We start from the raw sequence: 22,174 nt of genomic DNA, 5'->3' as shown, positions 1-22,174 counted from the left end.
ATCGCAATATGACTTTTTCACCAAATTGTGCAGCACTACCAAGCAGTGTCCAGATGCCACCGGAACAGCCACATGACCACCATCACTAAGTAGACTTGACAGAAAGACTACATATGCACACAAGAGAGACTCGCATCACACCATTCACATACATGGGAGAATAGATAAGAAAAAACATTAGTCACACATTGGAGTAAGAGAAGGATATAACATTGAAACAGGAAAACAAATTATATTGCTTTATAAGATTTATAAAAATGTGATAAGGAGGATGCCAAGCAGTGTCCAGGTGGCAACCACCTTCACCATGGAGACCAGGGAGGACAGACTACATGTGCACACTGGGAGACTCGCATCACACCATTCACATACACAGTAGAAGAGAAAGAAGAAGACGTAATTCAGAGATTGTGAAAAGACGTGAGAGAAGAGAACAGTTTGCAATAGTCAATAATCTATACTCTACAATCTCATCGGCAGAACAGTGCTTGGTAAATCCACTGAAACAGAAACCGACCCACCGTGCAGTACAGGTCGGGAAGTACTTAATTTGAAGGCAACTGTTTGTAGGTTAAGGCAAAAAGATGAGTTTTGAGTTTGGATTTAAAGGATTCAACAGACTCAGTTTGATGGCATCAGGCAGTTTATTCCACTAGAATGGAGCCTGACAAGAAAAGGCCCTGCCACCAGCTGACTTTTTAACTTTGGGTACACACAGTAGTCCTATATTTCGAGAGCAAAGAGGTCGAAATTGAATATACAGCTTAAGGAGATCAGACAGGTGTGATAGGGCAAGCCCATTTAGGATTTTATAAGTCAGCAGAAGCACCTTGAAGTCTGATCTAACATGGATAGGAAGCCAATGAAGGGAGGCAAGAATTGGTGTAATATGGTCAAATTTTCAAGTTTTAGTTAGGATTCTAGCTGCAGCATTTTTAACCATCTGAAGACTTTTAGTACTAGCATGTGGCAGACCTGAAAACAACATTATAGTAATCAAGTCTGGATGAAACAAATATATGTATTAAGATAGCTGTGTCAGCCATAGACAGGAAAGACAGAATTTTAGCGGTGTCATGTATGTGAAAAAATGCAGTCTTGGTGATTTCTTTAATGTGCTTATCAAAGGAAAGGCTGTGATCAAATGTAATACCCAAGATTTTTGGCTACCACACTTTTTGAAATCACAGAGTTGTCAATTGTTATTGTTATTTGATCAAATTTGTTTCTGTGTCTAGCAGGGCCAACGACCAGCATCTGTTTTGTCTGAATTTAAAAGCAGGACATTTAGTGACGGACAATTTTTCACAGCAGCCAAGCAGGTCTCTTAATTAGTCATTTGAGTACAATCATCAGCCATCATAAGCACATACAGCTGAGTGTCATCCACATAGCAATGGAAATTTATTCTATGACTGCGTATAATTTGGCCAAGAGATGAAATATAAAGAGAGAAAAGTAGAGGACCAAGAACCAAGCCCTGAGGTACACCATATTTAACGTCCAAGAATTTCGATGTATTATAGCAGACACAATATGTTCTTCCAGACAATGAATGAATGAATGCCTTTATTTGTCATTGCACAGCTGTACAATGAAATTAAGTGCAACTCCCCAGTGGTACAGAATTAAAAAAAAAAAAGTATATATATATATATATATACAAATAATACAAATACAAATATAGAAACATTTGCAGCACAGTCAACATATAATGTATGCGTAAGTGTAAAAATAGGTGTAATATCTATTACACTCGTTCATTCATTCATTCATAAATGCATATTCATAAATGCATAAATGCACATATAAGTAAGACTTAAGCAAGCTGAGAGAGACACCAGAATTACAATTTATTCTTTCTAATAGTATGCAGTGATCAGTGGTGTCAGGGGCTGCAATGATGTCCAGTAGTTGAAGCACTGAGGTAGAATCGGAGTCCACAGCTAGTAAAAGATTGTTCACCACTCAGGTCAGAGCAGTTTCAGTGGAGTGAGAGGCCCTGAAAGCCGATTGAAAAGGTTAATATAGATAGTTATCTTCTATATGGGTCAAAAGTTGTTGATACACAACTCTCTCTAGTACTCAAGAAAAGAATGGATGATTAGAGACTGGTTGATAGTTAAAGAGACCCTGGATCGAGGTGTGGTTTCTTAAAGTGGCAGGTAACTGAGCTCAAATCTGTGTTTTGGGATACCCATACCCCAGGAAAACATATCGGTAACCACCCAGCCAATTCTGTATGATTAAAAATGTTGCGAAGTATATAAAACAAAGCTTCAAAAACGTGTAAAAATCTGCAGCGTCCACTGGTTTCAGGCTCTGGGGGCGTGGCACCGAAAGGAAGACGGTGACGTCACCAAGGAAGCCGGCCAAAAAATCAAGAAAGGAAAACGGGAAAAATACCTAAAAACGGTCTAACTCCGCAAATCAGTTCTATACATGGTTCAACACATTTTAACATGTCAACAGCAATACATCTCCCACATTTATAAAGTATTTTGAAGCAAATTTGTCAATTTGGTTACCCTGCTCTTTAATCATACAGAATTGGCTGGGTGGTTACTGATATGTTTTCCTTGGGTATGGGTATCCCAAAACACAGATTTGAGCTCAGTTACCCGCCACTTCAAAAATGTTGCGAAGTATATAAAACAAAGCTTCAAAAACGTGTAAAAATCTGCAGCGTCCACTGGTTTAAGACTCTGGGGGCGTGGCACCAAAAGGAAGACGGCGACGTCACCAAGGAAGCCGGCCAAAAAAATCAAGAAAGGATAACTGGAAAAATACCCAAAAACAGTCTTAACTCCGCAAATCAGTTCTATACATGGTTCAACACATTTTAACATGTCAACAGCAATACATCTCCCACGTTTATAAAGTATTTTGAAGCAAATCTGTCAATTTGGTTACCCTGCTGTTTAAGTAGAACACAGCTGTCTTAAAACTGCTGGGAACAGTGCCAGTAGTAAGTGATGAATAAACAATGTCTAGCATTGTCAGTCCCAGGAAAGGCCAGAAGTCTTTTAAAAGTTTTTCTGGTAAAGAATGAAGTAGGCAACTAGTTAGTTTAGAAGCTGACACGAGCTTGTTCAAAGTATCAAGACCCAAAAGAGAGAGTCTCAAAAGCTAGAATCAGAATCATGTTTATTGGCCATGTAGGTTTGCACATACATGGAATTGGACTCCAGTTTCATGGCTCGCTGTGTACTTAAACATAGAATAACAATACTACAACACAACAATCTTCAGATATATATACAAGGATTGAATTATACAGGGGAAATAAGAGGTGTTAAAGTGCAGTGGTGCAGAGAATATATCAGAGATGCTGAAATAGGTGTTAGCAGGCTACTTACACACATGTCTGAGGTAGATGGACATGAAAGTGTACCAGTATACGTAAAATGTACAGTACAGTATCATATATACAGAATGGTTGGATTTATTTGACAGTGTTAAATGTTTATTTGAATGACAACCTGTGGAAAGAAACTGTTTTATATCTGGTTGTTTTGGGGTACAGTGCTCTGCCAGAAGGGAAGAGTTGGAACCGGTTTGTGACCAGGGTGTGATGAGTCTGCACTCTGCAGTGCTGTTGCCTGCCCATTCCCTGACTCTGGAGGTGCATAGGTCCAGAATGGAAAGGAAAAGTTGGCGCCAGTAGTTTTCTCTGCAGACTTAACTGTCCATTGTAGTTTGTCGCTGTCCTGTTTGGTGGCCGAACTAAACCAGACTTGATGGATGTACAGAGGACTGACTGGATTATTGCAGTGTAAAACTGAATCAGCACTTCTTGAGGCAGGTTGAATTTCTTGAGTTGGTGGAGAAAGTACATTCTCTACTGGGCCTTTTTGATGATTGGGTCTATGTTCGATTGCCCACTTTAGGTCCTGGGAGACTGGAACCCAGGAATCTGTGGGTTTTCACCGTAGACACCATGCTGTTGAGTATGGTGACAGGGGCGGGGTTGGGGGGCTCCTCCTGAAGTCCACTGTCATCTCCACTGTTTTGAGCATGTTCAGCTCCAGGTTGTTATGGCCGCACCAGAGGCCAGCTGATCAACCTATCTACAGTGCATCCGGAAAGTATTCACACTCTTTCAGTTTCCCCACATTTTGTTATGTTACAGCCTTATTCCAAAATGGATTAAATTCCTTTTTTTTCTCATCGATCTACATACAATACCCCATAATGACAAAGCGAAAAAGGTTTTGTGGAAATTTTTGCAATTTTATTAAAAATTAAAAACTGAAATATTGCATGTACATAAGTATTCACACCCTTTACTCAGTACTTGGTTGAGGCACCCTTGGCAGCGATTACAGCCTCAAGTCTTCTTGGGTATGAAGCTATAAGCTTGGCACACCTATATTTGGGGTATTTCTCCCATTCTTCTCCGCAGATCCTCTCGAGCTCTGTAAGGTTAGATGGGGAGCGTCGCTGCACAGCTATTTTCAGGTCTTCCCAAAGATGTTCAATGGGGTTCAAGTTTGGGCTCTGGCTGGGCCACTCAAGGACATTCACAGACTTGTCCCGAAGCCACTCCTTCGTTGTCTTGGCTGTGTGCTTAGGGTTGTTGTCGTGTTGAACGGTAAACCTTCGCCCCAGTCTGAGGTTCTGAGCGCTCTGGAGCAGGTTTTCATCAAGGATCTCTCTCTGTACTTTGCTCCATTCATCTTTCCCTCGATCCTGACTAGTCTCTCAGTTCCTGCCGCTGAAAAACATCCCCACAGCATGATGCTGCCACCACCATGCTTCACTGTAGGGATGGTATTAGTAAGGTGATGAGACGTGCCTGGTTTCCTCCAGACGTGACGTTTGGCATTCAGGCCAAAGAGTTCAATCTTGGTTTCATCAGACCAGAGAATTTTTTTTCTCATGGTCTGAGAGTCCTTTAGGTGTTTCCTGGCAAACTCCAAGCGGGCTGTCATGTGTCTTTTACTGAGCAGAGGCTTCCGTCTGGCCAGTCTACCATAAAGGCCTGATTGGTGGAGTGCTGCAGAGATGGTTGTCCTTCTGGAAGGTTCTCCCATCTCCACAGAGGAATGCTGGAGCTCTGTCAGAGTGACCATCAGGTTCTTGGTCACCTCCCTGACCAAGGCCCTTCTCCCCTGATTGCTCAGTTTGGCTGGGCGGCCAGCTCTAGGAAGAGTCCTGGTGGATCCAAACTTCTTCCATTTACGAATGATGGAGACCACTGTGCTCTTCGGGACCTTCAGGCTGTAGAAATTTGTTTGTACCCTTCCCCAGATCTGTGCCTCAATACAATCCTGTCTCGGAGGTCCACAGACAATTCCTTTGACTTCATGACTTGGTTTCTGCTCTGACATGCACTGTCAACAGTGGGACCTTATATAGGCAGGTGTGTGCCTTTCCAAATCATGTCCAATCAATTGAATTTACTACAGGTGAACTCCAATCAAGATGTAGAAACATCTCAAGGATGATCAGTGGAAACAGGATGAACCTGAGCTCAATTTTGAGTGTCATAGCAAAGTGTGTGAATACTCATGTATATGCAATATTTCAGTTTTTTATTTTTAATAAATTTGCAAAAATTTCTACAAAACCTTTTTCACTTTGTCATTATGGGGTATGTGTGTAGATTGATGAGAAAAAAAAGGAATTTAATCCATTTTGGAATAAGGCTGTAACATAACAAAATGTGGGGAAAGTGAAGGGGTGTGAATACTTTCCGGATGCACTGTATATGCAGACTCGTCACCATCCCAAATAAGGCCAATGATGGGTGTTTCGTCTGCAAACTTCAGGAGTTTAACAGAGAGCCACCTGAGGTACAGTCATTTGTGTAGAGGGAGAAGAGTAGAGAGGAGAGCACACATCCCTGGGGGGCACCAGTGCTGATTGTGCGGGTGCTGGATGGGATTTTCCCCAGCCTCACCAGCTGGCTCCTGTCTGTCAGGAAGTTTTTAATCCACTGGCAGATGGGGGCTGGTACGGTGAGCTGGGTGAGTTTGGAGTGGAGGATATCTGGGATGGGCACAGTGGTTAGTGGCACAGTGGTTAGCGCAGTCGCCTCACAGCAAAAAGGTCCTGGGTTCGAGCCCCGGGTATTCCAACCTTGGTGGGTCATCCCGAATCTTCCTCTGTGTGGAGTTTTCATGTGCTCCCTGTGTCTGTGTGGGTTTCCTCCGGGGAATTGGCCATACTAAATTGTCCCTAGGAATGAGTGTTTGTGTGTGTGTGTGTGTGTGTGTGTGTGTGTGTGTGTGTGTGTGGGTGGGTGGGTGGGCCCTGTGATGGCCTGGCAGGGTGTCTCCGAATAGGCTCCAGCATCCCCGTGACCCTGAGCATAAGTGGGTAAGATAATGGATGGATGGATGGATATCTGGGATGATGGTGTTGGAATGCTGAGCTGAAGTCCACAAACAGGACCCTTGCATATGTCCCCAGGGAGTCGAGGTGTTGGAAGATGTAGTGCAATCCCATGTTGACTGCATCATCCACTGACCTGTTTGCTCAGTACGCAAACTGCAGGGGGTTGAGCAGGGGGCCTGTGATTTCCTTTAGGTGGGCCAACATCAGTCTCTCAAAGGATTTCGTGACCACAGACGTTAGGGCAATGGGCCTGTAGTTATTTAATCCTGTGATACAGGATTTATTGAGGACCAGAATGATAGTGGAGCTCTTGAAGCAGGACAGCTCCAGTGATCTGTTGAAGATCAGTGTGAAAATGGGGGCCTCCTGGTCAGCACAGACTTAAGACAGGAGGGTGACACGCCATCTAGGCCTGGTGCCTTCCTGGGCTTTTGTCTCTGGAAGAGCTGACGCACATACTCAACACAGATCCTGAGTGCGGGTGGGGGTTCAGTGGGGAGGGGTGAGTGTCTGGCAGGCAGTGCAGTTGGTTGTGTGTTGTGGCTGGAGAGGGTGAGGGGTGTGAAAGTTTACTTTTCAAACCTGCAATAAAACCTATATACGTAGGTCATCAGCCAGTTGATGGTTTCCTGCAGTGGGGGGGGGGGGGGGCGGTCTCCTGTAGTTGGTAATGTTTTTCAAACCACTCCAGACTGATGATGGGTCGTTGGCAGAAAACCTTTTTTTCAACTTTTCAGAGTAGCACCTTTTTGGCACTCTGATCTCCTTTGTGAGTGTATTTCTGGCTTTGTTATACCAGATCCTATCTCCACTCCTGTAGGCTTCCTCTTTGGCCTGACGAAGCTGCCTGAGTTTTTCTGCAAACCAGGGCTTATTGTTGTTAAAGTACAGAAGGTTTTGGTGGGCACACACATGTTCTCACAAAAGCTGATGTAAGATGTCACAGCGTCAGTAAGTTTATCCGGGTCTGCAGATGCAGCCTCAAAAACACTCCAGTCAGTGCAGTCGGGGCAGGCCTGGAGCTCCAGTTTTGAATCAGTGGTCCATTTCATCACAGTTATAACCACAGGCTTTGCAGATTTTAGTTTCTCTCTGTAGGTTGGGATGAGATGAATCAGACAGTGATCAGAGAGGTCCAGGGCTGCATGGGGGACAGAGCGATAGGCGTCCTTTAATATTGTGTAGAAATCCACCCAGTGTTTTTGTCTCAGGTGGGACATTTAACATGCTGTCTGTATTTTGGCAGTTCGTGGCTGAGGTTTTCCCTGTTAAAATCCTCAAGGATAATGAGTAGGAAGTCTGGATATTTGTGCTCCATGTTTGTAATTTGATCAGCCAGGTGTTTTTACACCTCTTTAACACAGGCCTGGGGTGGGATATAGACACCAACCAGAATAAATGATGAAAATTCCCATGGTGAATAGAATGGTTTACAGTCAATGAAAAAGGTCTCTAAGCGAGGGCTACATGATTTCTTCAACACTGTTAACAGCTGTACACCAACCTTCATTTATGTAGACGCATATGTCGCCACCCCATTTTTTTCCCTGATGGCTCCGTTTCGCAGTCCACCCGGAGGAGTTGGAACTGCAGCAGATGAAGTGTACTGTCTGTGATATGCTCACTAAGCCAGGTTTCAGTGAGACACAGGGCGGCATATCTGGAAACGTCTTGAGTTTTTTCTGTTTAGGGATAGTAGTTCATCCATCTTGTTGGCCAGAGAGCGGACATTCACCAGGTGGATTGAAGGGAACACGGTTCTAAATCCCTGCTGTCGCAGTTTAACGAGCACTCCGGCTTGCTTACCCCTTCGGCGTAGTCCGCACAGGGTTGTACCTACGGATCAAGAACTCGACAATATTTTTGTTAAAATGTTCAATTAAAGTCAGTAAAAGGGTCTGTTCGGTTTGTCCAGTGGACAATTGGAGGCTTATAGGTTCTTCCCTGCTGTATGTGATCAGTGAGTGGGTGCTGGAAAATAAACAAAAACAGAAAACGTACAAGAGAGTGCAGAACCGAGGCTACTGTCCACAGTGCCATCTTGATGATGTAATAGGGACTATCAGTGACTTATTGTATTGGTATGAATTTGGTAAGACAGGATCTGCAGGAGTAGCTAGAGTTGAAGAACTAATTTTGTTTATGATTTCATCAACCTTACTGCAGAAAAAGTCTAGAAACTCATGGGCCGTGAATGGTGAGCAGCTCATAGATGGCTGCTTTTTAATAGGTTTAGATAAAGTGTCAAAAGAGAAATCTGGGGTTATGTTTATTAATATTGATTACGCGAGAGAGATACCCTGCTTTCGTAGCAGCTAACGCACGCTTGTATTTAAATAAACACTCATACCAAGATAGGTAGAAAACTTAGAATTTTGATTTTTGCCATTAATGTTCCAATCTCCCGTAGGCCCGCTTAAGAGCCCGTGTCTCATCGTTAAACCAGGGTGTAGACCTCTTTAGTCACCTAGCTCTGGTAGTGAGAGGTGCCACTGCATCGAGGAGACTAGAGAGGGCCACATTTAAGTCACTAGTGAGATTTTCAACAGAGTCGGTTTCTACAATGAAAGGAGCCAAAACTGCAAGCAGCTGCTGACCAAATGCAGCTACAGTGGAGGGACCAATGTAGCAAATAGCAATTTCATCTCTGCTGACATTAACTGGACAGGCCAATAATGATTCAAATTTGATGAGAAAATGATCTGACATAGCAGATGTGGTTGGCAAGACATTGAGATCAGAAACAGCTATCCCTTTAGATAAAACCAAATCAAGGGTGTTACCACTGCAGTGAGTTGATTTTTGAGCAAACTGAGTGAACTGAAAAGTATCAACAAGCATCAGAAAGGCCTTACTTAGAGGATCAGCAGCCTTATTCAGATTAATATTGAAATCACCAAGAATTAGAATCTCATCAGAATGAGTAAAAAGACTTGAGACAAAGTTACCAAATTCTTTAAGAAATAATGAGTGATAGGGGTGGGAATCTCTAGGCACCTCACGATTTGATTCGATTCCGATTCAGGGAGCTATGATGCGATTATAAAGTGATTCTTGATGCATCAACATTTTTAATTTCTATACATGATTTATTTTTTCCCACTGTGTGACAACTTGCTACTTGTAATGAGCCATTATTAAAATAAACAGATGAATTTACTTCCATTATCTTTTATTAATACAGTAACACATTGAAGAAATTTGTCAACCGAAAGGTCATGTTTCCCAGCAATGCAAAGAACCAACAAGAAAAGAAACAAAAGTGTACTTGTAGCAGCATCCTTGTTGTAAATGAACACAGGCTTCAGCAAGACTTCAGGAGCACAGAATTCCTCAGACCAAAAAAAACAAAACAAAACAAACAAAAAAACATTTTGCTGTATATTAAAATCAAAAACAACTTTCATACAAAAACAACACATAAATCTGTACCAGCTCTCATACAAAACTAACGCTTTCTGTGGAATATGTGGTAAAACAACAAATAATGGAGAAAATACAAATAATAGGCCACAATGAAATCATGGAATAAATGTGCGCCGTTACGGTGACATAAGATTCTGTAGCAATGGATGTCCACGCATCGCATGTTATTGCTATCCTACCCGATTTCCTCAATGATTCCATGACTTTGTTTTGTTGTAGAGTGTGGGTATCGCTGTCAGTGAAAAAATGTCGAGATGGGATGTTGTATCTCGGCTCCAAAGTGTGCAGCATAGCACGAAAGCCCTGGTTCTCAATGACTGAGTAGGGGGGCAAATCGTTGGCAATAAAAGTTGCGATCGACTTTGTGATTCGCTTCGCCCTTTCTGAGTTCAGTGGAAACTTTGCTATCACTTGTTCAATTCATAGTTTTCAGTCACATGACTGACGCGGAGCCCTGGTGGGCAAAACAAAGTTCCAGCATGGCGGCCAACAGTGGAAACTCTGTAGAGCAGTAGCACAGACCTGTCAATTTTCCAGCTGTTCCAGTGACTATTTGGATCACCTTATGAAAGAAGAAAAACAAAGATATATTAACAAACTACAAGTTTTGGGCACTTGTGGTCCATATACAGCACCCGCCGCAGTATTTCAATCTCTAAAAACAGCGAAGTCCATACCAGAGTGCCAATTTGGCGATGTTTACATATATCTTGTGGAGATTCCCTCTCCTTACACTGCTGCCAGGATGAAAGCTTACAAAAGTACAGACAGTTATATGTATTTTCGTTCTGGATGGGTCAGTAATGCTGCCGTTTGGGAAGTGTTTTGCCCGCCCGGTGGGCGTTCGAATATGAATGTGACGTCACATGAAAACTATGGATTGTTTTCTGGTTGGAAGCAACTACAACCGGCTGTTTTTCCTCCAACTCCGGGTGGAAACTTGAAATATGGTTTCTCACATTTTTTGAATTCCCAAAATATTTTATTTTAGTCAGACACAACTTGCATACAGTGTGGCTCTTGTCCAGGTCCCTTTTCCATTCAACTTCATAGAAGTCAAAATGCTTCCATACACTGGCTGTGCCGATCGGATTGTGTCCAACTTTGGTTACTCGCGCTCAGCCATCCTACCAAAACTGAAGAAGTAGCCTAGTTTAGAATGTAAACATGATGCACATATTTTACGTCTGTTACGTTTCACCATCCAGTTGGTTCCGCGGCAGCTGTAAGCCCAGTCAAGAATTGAGCTTTAAATTTCCGATCATTGAGTTTTCGGCATTGAGACATAATCTTTTATGAGAGAATCTCGATGCATCTAAGAATCCCCCCCCCCCACACACACACACACACCCACCCCTAATGAGTAAGGGCCAGGAGGTTCATAGAGCATCACAATGTGGACTAAGCAGAGTGTTCATGGCTGAGGGAGATGGACTTAGAATAAGAGCCTCAAAAGATTGGAATTTAGATTCAAGTTTAGAAGCTAAATTGAAAATAGACTTGAATATTAAGACGACACCCCCACCTTTTTTATTTGCCTGAGCTACATGGACATAAGTATAGTCAGGCAGGGAAGCTTCATTTAAGGGAAGGAAAACATTTTGTTTCAGCCATGTTTCACATAACCCAATCATAAAACTATGTTCAAGAATCAGATCATTTATTAGTAAGGCTTTGGTAGACAGTGATTATTACATTCTTGTGATTGACACATTTAGGAGAGGACAGCCTGGGAGCAATACAGCAAGGAAGGGAGACATTCTCAGTGTTATAGACCAAGCTGTAAGTCTGATAATCTATACTATGACTAAACATATTAACTAAGCTAGAGAGAGAAACAGATTTTGTGTGTGTGTGTGTGTGTGTGTGTGTGTGTGCGCGCGCACTCATTGTTCATCTGCTGGAAGGCACAATAGTGTGACCTATGGCACCATGGGGCATATTTGACCTGGGAAGACCAAAGATGCTGTATATTTGAATAAAACACTCACAATTCAAGGAAATATTGATCATTTTTATTTGTGAAGAGTGTAGTATGGAACCATCCATGTTATTTTTATGGCAGTTAGATAAAAGAAACCCTTATTTTGGCTATAAAACATTTGAAAACAGGTTAAATTTGATCCGTGGACAACAGGAGGATTAAGCAAGTGTTGTATGGTTTTGAGATAGTGGCACTGATGAAAAGACAGGAGGCAGAGCCGGAGGTGGCAGAGTTGAAGATGCTAAGATTTTCATTGGGAGTGACAAAGAAGGACGGGATTAGGAATGAGTATATTAGAGGGACAGCTCAGGTTGGACGGTTTGGAGACAAAGCAAGAGTGACAAGACTGAGATGGCTTGGACATGTGTGGAGGAGAGATGCTGGGTATATTGGGAGAAGGATGCTGAATATGGAGCTGCCAGGGAAGACGAAAAGAGGAAGGCCAAAGAGGAGGTTTATGGATGTGGTGAGAGGACATGCAGGTGGCTGGTGTCTGACAGAGGAAGATGCAGAGGACAGGAAGAAATGGAAACGGATGATCCGCTGTGGCGACCCCTAACGGGAGCAGCCGAAAGTAGTAGTAGTTATGACTTGTCAGACAGGGTGGCTACATCAGATGAGAGGCAAACACTTACCCTGGGTCCAGCCCCATCCGTAAGTATCCCACTGCAGTGGCCTTGAGTGAGACATGGAAAACCGGACTCTGAAGGGGAGGTGTTATGTAGTGTGCCACGTGCTCTGACTTCACTGAAGGGGAAAGGGAAAAGAAAATTTCACAACGGGAATTAATTAAGTATGCAAATATTTTAAATGGATTTTTATTAAAACCCCTTCTGTTTTTTCGATTTCTGAATTCCGTTTCCAGAGTTTCTTGAATATTCAGTAATACACAGAATCTGATGTTTAAGCCCTTGTGTTTATATTAAGGAGCTGCAAACAAAATCACAATTTAGAGAAACCTAAGTAAATCAACTTGATACACTTGTCCCAGCATTCAAACAGAAAACATCGAGCAATGCCTTCATAAATATCCATAAACCTGGTTCCAAATTGCTTAGTTATCTAACTGAAACTGTTGTCATTTGCATTGCTATCTCTCTCAAACACACATGCACACACTACAAAATGTGGGTTGTGCAAGCCCACTGTCAGTTACTGGACTTAATTGCCTCAGCAACTGTAAAATGCAGTGAGTAATGTAAAGCCTTTTGTTTTAATGAGCCTTTTATAAATTCTACCTACACCATTTGTTTTCCTTTCATCATTCCTACATTTAGGGGGAAAAGCAACCAACTGAAATAATGCTGCCGTGTTTTTAAGTGTAAAACATCAATTAAGTGGTCTCTCCTGCTCTAGGGCGTATCCCTGACAGTTTGAAGAACTGTGTTAACAAGGAGTATTTGATGGCAGCCTCCCAATGGCCCAGTATGGAAGCTTCTACCGTTCACCCCGAACTCAATGGCGCTGCGGCATACAGGTAAGAGAAAAGGAAAGAAGCAGCAGCAGAAATGTAACCTGGGAGATGAGTTTTAGTTCACTTTTTTGTGTGTTTAAGGCTGGATGCCCACCAGAGGAAGATCAAACCGTTTTACCTTTTAATTAGCCAATCCTGACAATCAGGGGAAGTAAATATTAAAGGCTTGGTGTGGACTGGAGGTTGGAAAAGATCAGTGGCATCCAGCAGTGTGGAAGATTACTTCTTAAAGCCCATGAATCGGAGAGATACCTACATCTTTTCCATGCTGCAGTGAGAAATTTGGTTTAATATGCCCTAAAATTGGAGATGATCTGAACACAGGATGTTACAAACAAATGTTTATTAAAATTGGATGTGGAAAAACGAAAGCCAACATGCAGCTGAGTTATTGGAACCGAACATTTTGGGTTTGCCTAACATAAGACTAAGTAAAATAAAGAAATTGACAACTGACACGAAGGGGAAAACTGGACACACTTCATCTCTGCCTACGAAAAACCTAATGGAAAACCAAAGAAAAACACTATGTGGGGCAGTCGCCACACAATGACTATTAGTCTTGTTGCAAAAACACACACACAAAAAAAATCTTGCATCATGTACCTTAGCTAATGTAAGCTTAGCTCTCATGTTCTTTTGGACTTGTAAAACTCGACATGCAGTGATCAGTTGATTAGCACAAAGTTGACCATTTTTGCAGTGGGCCCTCTGGTTGATCCTCTGGAAAATATGTATGTTGGCAGTTGAAATGCGTATGGCTGCACCGTGGCAATCCTTCCTGATGCTTCCATCGCTAGCAGAGCACTAACTTGTTTCCACTGAACACCAAGTCGTAGGATTGTTTTACATTGCCGGCAGTCATAATGCAATCAAACCACACCCATACAGTCCTAGTCAGGCAGATCAATGCATGTTTAATTATAGTTGGTTATATTTTATTTGTTTTTTTACCATTCAAAGTTTGTTTAATGCTTTTTAAATCACACGTGAAATATATTGACATCTAAATCGAGTTGTCAATGCTTTTAATCATCCTGATTGACTCGCTGTCTGAGCCGGGCCAACTCGTTCGACCATTTTAACCTGACGTCATCTGCATGGGTCCTGAGCAAGTCCTTTAGTGTTTGAGTCTCTGTAATTTAGAGCCTGCCAATAAAAGTCAAACTTACAGTGAGGTGAGACTTAAAGTTGATGGAATAATTTCAACAATGATGCATGCAGCAAGACACGAATAACCAACGATTGCTAAGGTTTTTTTTTCCTGTTTATTGATTTTGAGTCTGTTGTTTTGATTAGCATCACATTTATTGCACAAGTTTTTGTGAGTTTAGATTTTGTGATGTTAATGACATGTCAGAAACCAGTTGGATAATCTTTATGATGACATCACGCCTTGTCCTTGTCATCTGAGTGAATAAATTTACGACCGATTAACAAGCATCTGTGCAGTCCATCATCTGGTGGATGCTCTGCATGTTCAGCATTGGTTTGGATGTTAAGTCTTCCACTGCACAACCTAACGTGCCTTTAAATATTGCAATTATTTGTTGAGGCCGTGTAGATTGGACCATTGCCAGACTAAAAAGGAATGATTAACTTTTAATGTTTTTCTATCTGGCCAACCAAATAATGGTGTCTTTGCCCCCCTCTCTCAGATTTCCTCCGGGTTTGATCAGCGTGGCAGCAGCAGGGGGTCTCTCAGGGGCCGGTGCTGGAGTTGAGGGCTTGGTGTCAGGCTCTCTGGCACATGGCATCGCCCCCGTCTCTCACCCTCCCCACACTCCCTCCCCAGGGCAACCCACGAAGGCTGAGGCCGACAGAGACATCCCCTCTGACCAATAGCCCCCGCATGCCCACCAACACATTCCGTCACCTTTGGAAACCAACCCACGTCCCTCAACCCCACCTCCCAACATCAACAGGCTCACTCTCTAATACAATGACATTGGCGGCACCAGTTTGGTCCAGGTTGATACAGATCCACACAACCAGATTATCCAGATCACATAACCAACCCAGGAGTGACCTGTCCACAACTATCTCCAACTCTCCAACTGCAGCGAACCCCCCCTCCTCCCCTCCCCCAGAAAATGCTCATCTCTTGCCATCCTTTGCCATCCCAGGTCCCACCCACCCTCACCCACCTGCAACGTCAGCAATAACTCTTCTCAAGGATTCAGTAATCGGATTGGTTCATTTCCTTTAGTTGGCTTTTATTGTTTTCATGAAAGAAAAAACAAACTTTATCCCCCCTGTTGATCTGTTATGGTTTTAGGTGTTTTTTTTTCTCTTTTTTTCATTTGTAAAAATAGCATTTCTGAAGTGAGGCTTTTCTGTGAGCCTTCCCCTGCCGTCCTGCCCTGACTCTGATCCCCACAGGCAGGAAGGTCTAAGCCCCCTGTGTACGTTAATGGCTAATGTTACTGCTCTTTTCTTCTTTTCTTTCTTCTTTCTCGCCACCACTTCTGTCATGGTGGGGAAAATGTGTACTAAAGTATAAACGGACAGAGTCGCAGACAGTACTTCTAGTTTTCCCTGGCAGGCATCAGGCTAACACCGACCCCCCCTTCCCCTCATCTCTTTCTCCCCTCTCCCCGACCCTGTTTGTCATCTGGCCAAGCCCAGGGATCCATAATGATGTCAGCACAGAGCTCCTCAGCATGTTGTCTCCCTCTCAGCATGTTCGTCTCTCTCCTATTGCAATAAACTTTAGCGCCCCCCCCCCCCCCATTTGGCAGGCGTTAACTGTGTGACGTCTTTTGATGAGGTCGTATCAGAGAGCCTCACTTGGCTCCTCTTTCTCGTGACGGTTTATGTGTGAGCCGGCCATTTATGATGTTTTCTGTATTCGCGCCAGCGTCAGCTCACGGGGTGCTTTGCCATTAACCTTAATGGTTGTTATGATCTGTTAAAATGGCCACATATTAGACAGCCCCTTGGTTTTGAGTTCAACCTCATGAAATGACTGAAGGGATCTGTGTGAGGTATCTTTTCTTTGGAACAGCCCTCACATATAATCAATCAAATACATCAGCTCCTCCTAGCTGAGAATACAACATGGTGCACACTTGGTGCCTGGCCACCAAGGGGCACTGTTTGAGCACTCACAACTCTGGAGAACTTGAGTTTGCATGGTTAAGTTGCCCAATGAGCAACTTTATGTCCAGGCAATGTATCTCACTCAACGGAGCGGACAAACTGTTAAACGGCCAGCTTTAGAAGCGATAGTGACAAAGAACACACAATTGCCTCTCTTGCATCACCCACACACTGCCAACGTCCAAAAACAACAGGGGACAGGCGACCAGAGATAGACTGCCGCCTTATTGTGTTAGATAGCAGTTTTTTGTTTTTTTTTCTGTTTTTTACTCGGTCCCCCACCACCTCTCTCCCACTGTCCGAGTCCACTCTATACATCCGCTCAGTGAACTGGGACTCATCCACCCATCCCTCCAACAGTGATGGGATGGAGTAGTGTTCGGTTTCCCTTCATGAGCAAAGGGGAGAGAGTGCTGTTGCATGATGGCTCTGTTTAACGACAGGGTTGTGTGTGTGTGTGTGTGTGTGTGTGTGTGTGTGTGTGTGTGTGTGTGTGCGTGCGTGCGTGCGTGCGTGTGTGTATGTGTGGGCTTCCCTCGCCCCATCATAACAAGCTGTTGTCTTTTCCAAAGGAGTAGTCCCTCAGAGTAACTTAACACCGTCGCCCTGATGTGAAGGGAACACCTTTTTCTAGTACCTCAGTAACAGATATTGAATGTACCGTGCATACCCTTTTCTTTTTGTACAGATTTTCTAGAGACTTCTTTGCTATTCCTGACCTTAAGGATTATGAAATTGTAGCATCGATAATACAACAACAAAAAAACCCACCCCGCACCCCATAAAACGAGTCGACAGCAACACCTTTATAAATCTGACATAGGCCGCTGTTGAAAACTCAGGCTCTGAAACCAACTCTTAATCTCTGCCTTTTTAACAAGTTTTACTCTTTTTCTCTAGCTCTCACTTTGTCTTTCCTCATTGGGAACAATGAGCACAATGTTTTCCCTTGATTTCACAACCAATTGATCTTAACACGTTTGGACCTCCTCCATCTTACTGGCTAATGAAAATGAGGAAGAACGAAGGTGATCGGCATGGTCTACTCATTTTTTTCGACGTTCGAGGTAGATGCTGCCCCCCCATGCTGCTCCATCTGTAGTGCATGAGGTTTTTGTTTTTTTTTTCTAAGAGGAACTGCTATTGGCTTGAAGAATCTGTGTCATCTTGTTGTTTCCTCCTGATCCCTGTGACCCCAACCCCACCCTTTCCCTCTTAGTGTTTAACTCCGAGTTGCCATTTTGTGGTGGTCAGTTTCCAGTGATGTACAGCTTTTCATCCCTCAGAGTCTATAAGTGACACGGAGAGTGTCCGTGTCTGGAGACGTTAGGCTCCTCTGTCCCCATGTGATGAGTATATATTTTTAAAATAACCCCCATAGTTTGAATTATGAGCATAATAGTAATTTTAAATTTGCTGTTGATAACTATGATGAAATGTTGTTTTTTTTTCCTTTTGTTTTTCAGTTCGGCAGTGCACTGTGTTATGAAATCCATTGTTTTATTGTAGAGTTTCATTTTTATGGATTTGCTCTCTTGTGTTCTACATGTTGTACTGAAACATTTCAGAGAAAATAAGAGATCCCTTTCCCTGTGAAACTTTGTGATTTTTTTCTTTTCTTTTTTTCCCCCGTTCTTTAAATCTTTGCATAGCTGCCCTATCCAGCCGCTATCCTCTGGGCCTTATCGCTCCCTGTTTCAAAGTAGCTATTATAGAAAGCCGCCATGGAAACACTCACTGCCTTAACACAGTTGACCACAGATGGTGAGGTCAGGGACGCACAGTCGCACATGGACAGACAAGGGGGGTGGGTGGGTGGGTGTCACGTCTGAGGCCCTGGCTCTGCAAAGCACCTCACACCCCGACAGGCCTACCTACGTAAAGAAATCAAAAGCACCTTTCGTTTCTCAGCAAAATGATCGTGTTTAGCTTAACGTACATTGAGTGGAGTTTAAACTGGGCTCGCTCTGCAAACACATAAATCCACCATAATTTCCTGCTCAGGGGACTTGTGGTATTTGTTTGTAGTTCGTTTTTTGTTTTTGTTTTTTTAATTTGAGTTATTTCTAGGAGTTATTGTGAATGAGTCCAGCAGCATGTATCTGTGTAGCTGAAACAGAAAGGCCACAGTCCTGTGAAGCATGCTTACAAAGCCACAGCTGATATTTCACTCTGGGGTGTGAGAATGTTGGAGCCCCCCTGCCCAAACCTCCCACCTCCCAATCCAGAGATTTGAGAGCTTCTTTCAGAGCCTGGCGGGTGGGGGTGGGGGGGCACTGCGTACATTGGCGTGGTCTGTCAAAGAGCGGAAAATTATGGATGGAATTGGTCACTTTTTCTCTCTCAGGGTTCAAATGCACACATATCCTCCTCCTGCAGTCGCCCTCTAGCCTCTGTCCCGTGTTTGATTTCCCACCCTCAGAATGTAGAGCAGCTTCCTGCATTCCCCATCCACTCTTCCCTTTGTGCACAGTGAGGTTTTTTTTTTTTTTTACTTTTCTCTTTCTTTGGCACTGACATATAACCATCTAACAAAGTATGAATGAATGAATGTTTGAAGGTGACTGCATGTATTGTTGAAATTGGGAAATGTATTTTTACAACATGTGAACATGTTTTTTTTTGGGGTTTTTTTTTTATTCACTCTTGTGAATTAATTGATTTATTTTTTCTTTCACCAGACTGCAAAAACCACAAAAAAGAGAAAAAAAATCTCCTGTAACTAGGCTCTTAAGCTTTATTTTTGTTTTTGTTTACTTTTTTATTAGAAACAATCATGTTTGTGATGGTAACTTCCAATGGTAAACTCCACACCGTATTTTAATAAAATTAAAAAAAAAATTATCGTTTTGCTTCTTTTTTTTGTCCCTGCTGAGAATATGCAACTTTTTTCCTTTGTCGCGCATTCACCTTCTTCACAAATAAACATTTACCTTGTCTATATCCCACTGTTAATACTAAGAACATATGGATAATATCTCATCCAACAGTCCTGCAGCGTCGGACTGTACTCCGTTTCTTTCACTTGACTTTCGCCTCAGTGTACATATCCATTTATATGCTTGTGTGTATTGTTAATATTTAGTGTTTTGTTTATGGGCCAGCCTCCTTGCCTGTCTGGATGAAGTGCACAGTGGTCAGTTGATGGGTGAGTACCCAGAAGTTTTTTGCCAGTCGATAATCACCTACACTCTGGATGGGAGCAGTGTTTACCCAAAACAACTGTTTATAGCCCCTATTTTTATTTTTTAACGCTATAGTTTTTATTTTTAATTTTTCCTAAAAATACACACAAAAATCAAAACACACAACCCCCCCACACACCAAAAAAAACAAAAACAAAAAAAAACAAGCAAGTCAGAGAAAAAAACCCAAAATCATCAACTAAACATGAAAAAATGAAAGAAAAAACAAAAACAAAGGGCTTCGTTACAAATGGAACCACTCAATAGTCGGACACCTAGTGCTAAGTACATATATACACACAAACATGCACACATATACAGACACAGAGATATATACAGTATATGCACTTATACACAAAGAGATACGTATACATACCCACACATCTCAATACACATTTGAGTATAGGCAGACAGGGTCATCGACAATAACACATAAGGCACTTATTCCAGCTAAATTATCCCTAATTATTAAAGCATCATCCATTCCTAATCCCAATACTTAAAATAAAAGGGTAGAGGCTGTAATTGGGGAGAAAGAGATGTATTCTGCTATTTCTAAAAGAGAGAGCAAGAGTGAATTCTATAAAGGGAGACCAGACATCCATAAATTTCTGTCGGGACTTACATCTATTGTATCTGAGTTTTTCTAATGGAATTAAAGATAGCACTTCTTTGATCCAACTTGTGAATGATGGGGGCTTATCATGTTGTAATACAGTAATTTGACAATGGGTGTCGCTAATGCGCTGTACTGTCCTCTAGTGTCTGCTTGTAGTTCCGGTTTGACTTTCTGAATAAACACGTGAAAGAGCAATACGTTATGGGCCCAGAGCGTCGCTAAAAGGCTGTTTTACACGGAGTTTTGCGTGAGATAAACGGTGTTGTGGAATTCACAATGGAAGATAAGCTGTTTATTGACAAGCTGAGCGGACCAGAGAACTGGGCAACGTGGATGGAAATTTCAGATGGAACACTTGCTGAAGCAAAAGGACTATGGGGCATGCTAATGAGGACGGATATCCTAGCCGCAGATGCTAATGCACACGCACAAGCTGAATTCACGAAACGGAGAGAGAAGGCATTCTCTGTGTTAGTGCTGAATGTAAGTAAACCCCATTTGTACCTAATAACAAGCTGCCAGACTCCAAAAGAGGTGTGGAACACGCTGAAAGGACATTTTGAGAGAGATGCTTTGGCAAATAAATGAAGAAAAAATATTTCAGATGTGAAATGAAGGAAGTAGAAAGTTTAAATGAACATTTAAAACGAATGAAGGAACTGACTGATCAGCTAGGAGCAATAGATTCTGTGATTGAAGAGGAAGACCAAATTATAACACTCTTGATTAGTTTGCCACCAAGCTATGCTACAATTGTCACTGCACTAGAAACAAAAATTGACAATTGACACTGCAGTTTGTTCAGCAAGCATTAATAAATGAAGAGCAAAAGCGAGTGAATGCTAATGATAACTCCAGTGGTGCTACGTCAGGTGGTGCATCAGCCATGTCATCACAATTTCGTGGAGATATGCAGGCTAACTCCAAGGCAGCGGGAGCTGAAAGACGAAGCACGTGGAGATGTTACAAATGTGGGAAAGAAGGACATATAAAGCGCGACTGTCCAAGTTGGAAAAAGAAAAAGAAAACCCACAAGGCCAAAAGCATGATGTGTGAAGATGCAGAAGATTCGTTTGAAAGTGCCTTTGTCGCTAAAGAGGCAAACCCGACTGAGAGGCCACATCAGGTCGAATGGTTGATTGATTCGGGAGCATCAAAGCACATGACATTTGATAAAGAAATTCTTCAAGACTACCAGCAATTCTCAAAAGCACAGTCTGTGAAACTCGGTGGCGGCAGGGTGGTTGACGCCCTAGGACTTGGCAAAGTCAAAATGAGAATGACTTTTAAAGTAAGTGATGTAAAAAATGTCACAATGTATGACGTGCTGTATGTTCCAAAGCTATCTGGGAATCTATTCTCAGTGGGAGCTGCTGCCAGAAAAGGAAATACGGTGCAGTTCAAGAAGTCTCGCTGCTACATACATGGGAAAGATGGAACTCTTCAAGGAATGGGAACACAAAGATCTGACGGGCTGTATCAGCTGGACATCGAACGAAGTTCGTCTGCATGTCATAGTGCATCAAGTGCATCAGTAGCAGCCAGCCTGTGGCACCAGCGCCTGGGTCACACCACCAAGCTGAAGGAACTAAAAGATCTGGTGAACAGAGTGGACTTCTCTGCAGAGAAAGAGGTTCCTTTCTGTGAAGGATGTGTGGAAGGCAAGCTGTCTAGAAAGCCATACAAGCCAGTTGGAGAAATCCATTCCAAACGCAAGTTGCCGCTGATCCATAGTGGCGTCTGTGGTCCCATGCAGACTGAATATATAGGTGGAGTAAAATATTTTGTGACTTTTATCGATGATTACTCTAGATGCTGCAAGGTATACTTTCTGAAACAGAAGAGTGAAGTCCTTAGCAAATTCAAGGAATTTGAGAAAACATTCTCCAATGAGTGTGGGCAGAACGTCACGAGACTGAGAACAGACAATGGTGGTGAGTACACATCAAAGGAGTTTCAAGAATATTTGAAGGCTCGAGGTATCCACCATCAGATGACTGTACCTCACTCACCACAGCAAAATGGTGTTGCAGAAAGAAAAA

The 22,174-nt window shown here is 42.6% G+C and overlaps 1 protein-coding gene across 1 annotated transcript in view; it reads left to right on the top strand.

Moving 5' to 3' along the window:
- LOC130108501 (C-terminal binding protein 1) overlaps positions 1-18,127 on the top strand; it is a 45,019-nt gene extending 26,892 nt beyond the window's left edge. The window contains exons 10-11 of the mRNA XM_056275462.1: positions 13,109-13,229; positions 14,885-18,127. Coding sequence (XP_056131437.1) covers positions 13,109-13,229; positions 14,885-15,071 — 308 coding nt within the window. The 3' untranslated portion in view covers positions 15,072-18,127. The remainder of the gene's footprint in view (positions 1-13,108; positions 13,230-14,884) is intronic.
- Positions 18,128-22,174: the final 4,047 nt, after the last annotated feature.

This window comes from Lampris incognitus, chromosome 1, assembly GCF_029633865.1.
Source record: "Lampris incognitus isolate fLamInc1 chromosome 1, fLamInc1.hap2, whole genome shotgun sequence".
Taxonomy (NCBI): Eukaryota; Metazoa; Chordata; class Actinopteri; order Lampriformes; family Lampridae; genus Lampris; species Lampris incognitus.
Note: the sequence above shows the minus strand (reverse complement) of the source record. Positions and strands in the feature narration are given on the sequence as shown.